This window comes from Chaetodon trifascialis, chromosome 3 (assembly GCF_039877785.1).
Source record: "Chaetodon trifascialis isolate fChaTrf1 chromosome 3, fChaTrf1.hap1, whole genome shotgun sequence".
Taxonomy (NCBI): domain Eukaryota; kingdom Metazoa; phylum Chordata; class Actinopteri; order Chaetodontiformes; family Chaetodontidae; genus Chaetodon; species Chaetodon trifascialis.
The window spans coordinates 29,340,299-29,347,812 of NC_092058.1; the positions used below are offsets into that span (position 1 = coordinate 29,340,299).

General features: G+C 38.1%; 1 protein-coding gene across 1 annotated transcript; it reads right to left on the reverse strand.

Annotated features, from left to right (window-relative positions):
• Positions 1–2,622: 2,622 nt before the first annotated feature.
• elf3 (E74-like factor 3 (ets domain transcription factor, epithelial-specific)) lies at positions 2,623–7,168 on the reverse strand. The gene is made up of 9 exons (XM_070959217.1): positions 7,008–7,168; positions 6,664–6,824; positions 5,751–5,984; positions 5,131–5,238; positions 4,899–5,045; positions 4,705–4,791; positions 4,478–4,597; positions 4,072–4,267; positions 2,623–3,401 (listed from the first exon to the last, which is right to left on the reverse strand). The coding sequence occupies exons 2-9, from the start codon at positions 6,815–6,817 to the stop codon at positions 3,296–3,298; spliced, it is 1,152 nt and encodes a 383-aa protein (XP_070815318.1). The 5' UTR covers positions 6,818–6,824; positions 7,008–7,168; the 3' UTR covers positions 2,623–3,295.
• Between the last annotated feature and the right edge of the window lie 346 nt (positions 7,169–7,514).

The following is a 7,514-nucleotide window of genomic DNA, read 5'->3' on the forward strand; positions in this document are numbered from 1 at the left end:
CAAGAAGTACACTTGAAAAAAGAAGTAATTCAGTGAGGAAGAGAGGGAAATCTGTTGATTGTTTAAATCTGGTCACCTCCACAGACAAGGGAAACACAACAGTTTCTGATGAACCCAAGACTGTTGAAGGAAAGAGTCATGTTTTGCACTTTCTTTATTTGTATTTGAATAAGCAGCTAAACAAGTTTACAAGTGTTTTTGTTGTATTTTCCTCGTTAAGTAAAAATGTCCCCAGGGTTCACAAAGAGAGTCCCTACAGCAAGAACATTAAGTTCTCAGTCTATTTCGTTTCCTTGGAGGGTCGCACAGACCTTCATGTCATAGCCAATGGTATCCTGACTGCTGGTGCAGTGGGCCCTGGGTTCCTCCTGGTGCAGGACAATGCAACTCTCTCAAACAGTCACACATACATCACATATTTAAAGCCTGGATATTTCTGTTTCAAATTTGTTCAGATTTTGTTCTGTTATGTTCTCTTTTGTTGTTGAAGTTTTCAAAGTTATTGCAGTTGTTTACACAATAAATATTCACATTGATGAATCAGATGTTGATTTAAAAGTTATTTCACACACACACGCACGCACGCACACACACACACACACACACACACACACACACACACACACAAACAAATCATTTCTTGGGCCCCCTGGTAGTCACACGGCTCCATAATATAAATGGTAAAAATACAAAATATGAAATACAGTTAAAATGTCAAATATCACTACTTGAATGTGGTTTACATGGAAGTCAATGAAGTATTTTTGGCCACGAAGGTGTCCAGAGAGAGTATCTGACACTACCCAAAAAATACTAATGCAATCAAATCAGTTTTGTTGCTAATCTTTGACATATCCAAGACTCTAATCACCACCAAAGCCGCATCCCTCGACTATTTATTATATGGAAAATAATTATTTTTTTATTTGTTTTTTTTTCTTCAAATCAATAATAATTAAAATAATCAAACTGGCAAATAAAGAGTTGAAAATGCTAAGAATGACTGAATGTTTGGTAGGCTTGAGCAAGTTGGGAGTTGTTTAAGAGATTTCTGAAAAAAGCAGAAAAAAAAGATGTATTATGATTTTATAGCAGTTTCTATGCGCGTGTACATTTTTGCCACAAAGGTGTACAGAGGACATAAGAGTAAAAGAGTAAAAAAACATTTGATTTGATTAAAAAGAAGAGTTCTTCCAAAAACTCATGCCACAAGCTGTAACACAGCCAAAATGATCACCAAATCAAAAAAAAAAAAGTTGAGAAAAAAAAGTACAAAAATGGGTTAAATATATCTTCAGCTTAATTCACGCTAACCTCAACCATAAAACAATGAAAGACACAAGTTTGTTGAAAGGAAGTGGCACTTAAAAGGTATAAAAAAGAAAAAAAAAAAAAAACATTGTGGAGAATATTACATGTGAGGTTTGGAGGAATCATGGGAGGAAGAGCCCACATTTCTGTAGCAATAACAAGTGTGACTTTGGCTCAGTCCTAGTCCTTTCATTTGACATGACTTGGCGTGGATATGATTCCAGTAAGATTTAGTCACCATCTTTATGACTTGTACTTTGATTTTGCTTCCTGTTGTGATAATGTGGAGTGTGAACCATCTCTTGATTGCATGTCTGTTTTTTGTTGCCACATTCCAGCACTTTTACATTCCTAAAATTAAATACCAAAGCTTTTAAAGACTGGTGAATGCAGAATCAGTCTTTAAAAGTTACTCAGTTGTGCCAATAATAAAGCATATGTTAGTGGCTTTGGATGGTTATTATGGTTATGTTTAGACAACTCAAAACATTTAAGTTAAATGTATGTCCTCCATGACATACATGTTCAATTTGATTCAATCACATTTTTCAGAAAAAAAAATGACAAAAATGCCAAGAATTTTATTTATTTTTTTATTAATTAATTACAGTAAGTAATATGTGGCCCAGTTCAATTAGAAAACCGGTAGATACGATCATAGATTTCTGTCTATTCTAATTCAAGGCTTGTCCCTAATCCGGTAACACAGTCACAATTACCTACTCTACATTTAAGTTTAAGTTTCACTAAGAGCTGTAAAGCTTCTGGCCACAAATGTTCGAATATCCTTTTCTATCACAAATCACCTCCTGTAATTTGACATCTGCTAAATCCTGACCATAATTAAGAGTTTAGTTTTGGAGGATCATTGCAGACAATGGTTGGGTAATAACTGTATCATGTAAGTAACACTCAAAATTATACTCCATCTTTGCATTTTCCATCCTTCACAATGGTTACAGATATACCAGTATCCAAGAGTTTAATCATTCCCCAAATAGGAAGTTAACACATCTCAAATATTATTATTAAAGCAATCCAGTATGCCATTAATTAAGAGATATCATAAATGATTTAAGATGTATTCCACAGACAAAATGCTTCAAAAATGCTTCCAATCAATCAATCAATCAATCAATCAATCAATCTCAATTCTCACACAACAACATGTAATTGATTTCTGACTGATTAATACAAACTATACAAACTTATACTGTATGTGATGATCATATATAACATATGTAATTACTCAAACAATGTTTTGCTCAAACATTGTGTAAATGCACTTTATAATAAGTGATACCGATCGACACGTAGTGCACATTGCTACTGACTGAGAAGGAGCATCACCTACATTTATTTCTCTCTGTTCTGTCTTGGTCCTTAAGATTGAGTTCGGCAATAAAAGATTTTTCAAAATGCAGTCTTACATTCAGATCCACAACTGGTTTAACATTGACATCGAAAACTGATGTTTCATTGATTTAGAATAACAAGCCAGCTACATGAAATTAAGAAAAAAAGATAATATTTCCAAAGCCACAATACAGTCATTAATGCCCGTATACCAAAATGAACTCAGTTTGAGGATGAGTTAGTCTAGCATCAGTCAAGAAATTTAAATACAAACACCACACTGAATTCTGTACAACTGCTTCTTTAGCCTCTATGTGCAAACAGAAACACAACCATAACAATGTCAATTTTAGTTACTATGCACATAGTAAGGCTTCTGCGATGACAATCAAAAACATAAAACAGGTAAAACATTAATGTTGGTTCATAAAACCTACTAGAGCCAAAAACACTGGCTTACATTTTCTGCAACACCTTCCTTCTGAGAGGAAGTTAGTGTCTTAAACTTCCGGGGTAGCAAGTTTTTGTTTTTCTTTTTCTTTTTAAGACAGGTCATACAGGTATTTCTACTGTAGCTCCTGAACAACTGTTCTGCTTTTTGGTTTCAACCCACTCAGTGACTGATGTGTCACATGCTCATTTCCTCAATCTTCCAGCCACTGGAGTTCTTTCCGAATTTGTATACAAGCCTCCGGCCATCAACTCGCTCCAGGATCTCCCTCTTATAGTAATACCTGAAGGAGGAAGAGGGTCTGTTAGTTCAGATTTAGGGCACAATGTATGCAATCTCCTTAATCACCTGCTGTACTTCATGATTTAAAGCAATAAATGGGTCTGTTAAAAAAGATTCCAGTCTCTTTTATAATATTCTTCCACTGTGACCAGACTGGGATTAAAAGAGCACTTCACCAGTTCTACATGTCAAAGTCTATTACTTATAGGGAGTATTATGGAACTTGACAAAACCTCTGTAATTTCTTCCCTGGCTTTGACATCTGACATCATGAGAGCTTGGCTTGGACACATCAAATTTAAAACAAAAAAATGTTTCAAACTGGCGTTTGGAAGTCAGGAGTGTTCACAACACAGGAAGGGTAAGAAAATGTCAAGTTGCATTATGGGAATTATAGAACCCCCTTCAAGGTCTAACACTATATCACTGGAGAAGCCTTTTAAATGTGGCTGAATAAGGTAAAATTGTCTGCAATGGTTGTCTATGATGGAACACCTTATTTATACACATCTGACTACTTTGTGTTTTAGGTCTAACCACAATGCCAGTGTCTTGAACTTCTACAAGTCTGCACATGCTTAATCATGTGAGACTCAGGAGATGTGATGGAAAGCTGATGAAAAAGCTGGAATTTTCACTTCAAACTCTTCCCTGTTAGCTTGTGAACTCACCTCATGGCACGGCTGAGTTTCTCATACGTCATGCTGCTGTTCTTCTTCTTCTGGCCCCACATCTGAGCCACAGCCTCAGACTTGAGGAACTTAAAAACACCCTCACGGCGGTCCTCCCACTTCATCAGGCCCTGGTTTCTCTCTGGGTGGATAAGAATGTCCCGAATGAACTCCCACAGGTGAGTGCCACGAGGTGCTGCAAGTGGTGGGGAACAGTGAGCTAAATGTGTGTGCATGGATGTATAAGCATATGCATGCAAGTCAGACAGATATGCATCTGCAGTCTGATAAAGATGCAAAATACAATCTGTAAAACAGCTCAACGGTTTTCATGTACAGATGCTTTTTGAGCAGTGTTTGGCATGGTGTATGACACAATGTGCTGATTTTCCAAATGCAGCCTCACCATGTTTGTTTTTCTTTGAATCAGCATAAATACCGCTGCTAAGCTCTCTGCCCAGTTTAGGAGGTCGACCCCGGGGTCGTTTCAGTCGAGACTCTCCTTTCTCTGTTTTGATGTGCACCTCTGTCAACACAGCAGTTAACTGTCAGGGATATTTACTTAAGTGCACTGTCACTGCAAAGACTGTGGAATGCATAGAAGACAAGTACTGAGTGTGTCTGCATACTCACTTGAAATGAGAGGACAGGAGAGCTCTGGGTCTGATTCACCACTGCCAGAGTCTGGTGAGCTAAGGGTTGAGAAGCCAAGCATGCCACCTGAATGGAAGAGAGACATGATTAACAGGAACTCAGAGGAAGAAGAGTTGAGCAAGATTATAACAAGGTTATAAAAAACATGAGAGACATGGCAATGAGATACTGACTGTTGGAGGAGGAGCTGTACTCGCTGTCAGACTGATTATCAGACAGGTACTCATTGTCTCCCAGAGGTGTCATGGGCTCCATGGTCAGACGTGTCAAGTCATAATCATCGCTATAGTCTAACTCTCTCTCGCTGACAGCTCCTTCAGCTGTTGACAGTAAGTAGCAAACATTAGCACTATGATTTCCAGATAGTATCAGTTTTATGCTATAGAATCTCTAAAGACTATGTACCTTGGCCAATTCTAATGCTGCTGAGCAAAGGGAAGTTTAGGTTGTCCAAGAAGTTGTCCAGGAGCTGGCAGGTCTCATTTAGCTCTTGTCCTGACAGGCTCTGTAGATCTGGGAAGCAAAAAGTAATGAGATGAAAAATGTGATGTTGGATTGAGTTAATTTATTCAAGAGAAGAAAACCAAACTTTTACACACACAGACACACACACACACACACACACACACACACGCACACACACACACACACACACACACACACATATATATATTCCCACTGCATCTCTAATTATTGGAAAACCTTCTGCTACACTTTGTTGTTAATCTATTTGCACAAGACCATCTCTTCATGGTCGCTGATCCACTCAGCAGTTTTTTTTGGTTTATCACATATAACTATAACATATAAAATTTGATTTATGGATGTAAATTTATCATAATTTGATCATAATACGTACGTAATAAGTCAGTTATTTTCTCTGTTATGTTAATGGTACCCCTTTAAACCCTTGCCTTGGTTTCTGAAATCCTTTGGAGACCAGTGCTTAAATAACATGAACCATATATGGATTTATATCTGTCCTGAAATTCTATAAATCATTTCCACATGACAGGCAGTTCTACCATATTTGGTCTTGTGTTCCTGCAGACTCTGGTAGAGGTGTAGACCAAGTTGCGGGCCAAACACCCCAATCATCTGGTCCTGGTTCATCTGGCAGAGGTCAGGGCCATCCATGGCACAGTAGGCCAGACTTAGTGTGCTTGCATCAAACTTGGTGCTCTCTACGTGGTCGCTGATCCATTCCAGAACATTGTCAGCTGTCCAGCAGTGAGGGTTTATCTCTCTGTACCACTGACCTGCAGAGAGAGGCAGGAATTACTTGATATTCGACAGTGCATGGATGGTGTATTTTTGGAATGATTTATCTGTCCACAAGCTCAGCATTGAGTATTGAGCACAAATATATGCAAACTATAGTTTCTAGAAAATCTTGATTGTGGCTCATGCATCAAGTTAAGTTTAATTACTGTTAACTCTTCCTATCTCCGCAAACAATTTGTCAACACTCACTTTGTAAATCTACTACAACATGTCTACCTTCTCAGCTATTGATGACTTGGACTGATACCAGTCTCATCATCACCCAGTCTGGATTTGTATCTCCAAGGTCAGACAAACAAAGGCATGGCTGTTTCAGCTATGAGTTGGCAGCATTCTTCTGTTTGACGGTTATGGCGAGTTAAACATTGGCTGCCTGGTAAATGATTGAGCCAATAGTGACTAAATGAGGTCAAAGCAAAGTTCAGACAGTTAATGGTCCCACTGACTCAAGTTTAAAATAAAGGATTGTGTTTATTGTGAAATTAGTCTTCAGATAAAACTGCCCACGAAATTCAGACTTCACTATAAATGGTTAATATCTCAGGGACCGAAGAGTTATTTGTTTGGTGTCACACAGATCACACATACAACTGAATCTTGCAGCAAGGATGAGACAGAAAAAAATATCACAGCAGCAGTTTGTGTCACTCTTACCGCTTAGGTTGGAGCTGCACCCTGGATTGTTGATCTGTAAGGCGTTCATGCTGGGCAGCACACTGAGCTGCTGTGGCAGGATATCAGGGACACCAGTCTGATACATGGTGAGGTTGGCATGGGTCAGGACACTGCTGAGGCACAGTGATGACATGGAGACACTAAGAAAGATAGAAGATACTTGTTTACGCAACAGTTTAAAAAAACTAAATAGTTGCTACAGAGTGATTTTATGTAATGAACACATCTGTTTGTTGTTGTCCAACTATGTGACATAATAAAATCTGTAGCACTACTAAACATGACCATTATAACATTTCAATTAAATAATTAATTAATCATACCTGATTATAGCACAAGCCACAATATGATGCCAAAGAACGATGTTCCAAGAGAATCTGGAGTGTTAGCGTGTCATATAATCTTCACTGTTTGAGTGCTCTCCTTTCTCTGCTCTCTGTGTATCCTCCGTGGTAAAGATAAACCCCCTGTTGCATTTAACCACCTGTGGCGCTTTATAATCCTGCAAGGAGTGGGGGAAGGACTCAGGTGAGTACAGGGGAATTCCACTTGAAACTGGCCGCACCTCCATTGCTCCTCCTCCACTTTCCTAAGAACTTGAACAACAAAACAAACCTGTCCTGCTATTCTCTCTAAATTGTTTTTGTAACTCTTTTACACCATCAGTTAGGGTCAGATTACATTTCTATTTATATACAGGGTTAGCTTTTATAGGTTTTCTTTGTCTTATTACATTCCTTTAATGGAAAATTAGATAGCACTTCTGTAATGTGTAATGTAATGTGTGCACAAATACATAAAAGTAGTTGAATTTTATTAGCTTCAGTCAG

Bases quoted from the DNA above. Each gene is read 5' to 3' on its own strand.
- elf3 (XM_070959217.1), bottom strand. From the start codon at position 6,817: ATGTCATCACTGTGCCTCAGCAGTGTCCTGACCCATGCCAACCTCACC. The intron at 4,792-4,898 runs GTCAGTATCTCA...TCTTCCATTCAG, and splicing joins GTACAGCTCCTCCTCCAACA to GTGGCATGCTTGGCTTCTCA. The intron at 3,402-4,071 runs GTGAGTTCACAA...TTCCTCCTTCAG, and splicing joins AAACTCAGCCGTGCCATGAG to GTATTACTATAAGAGGGAGA.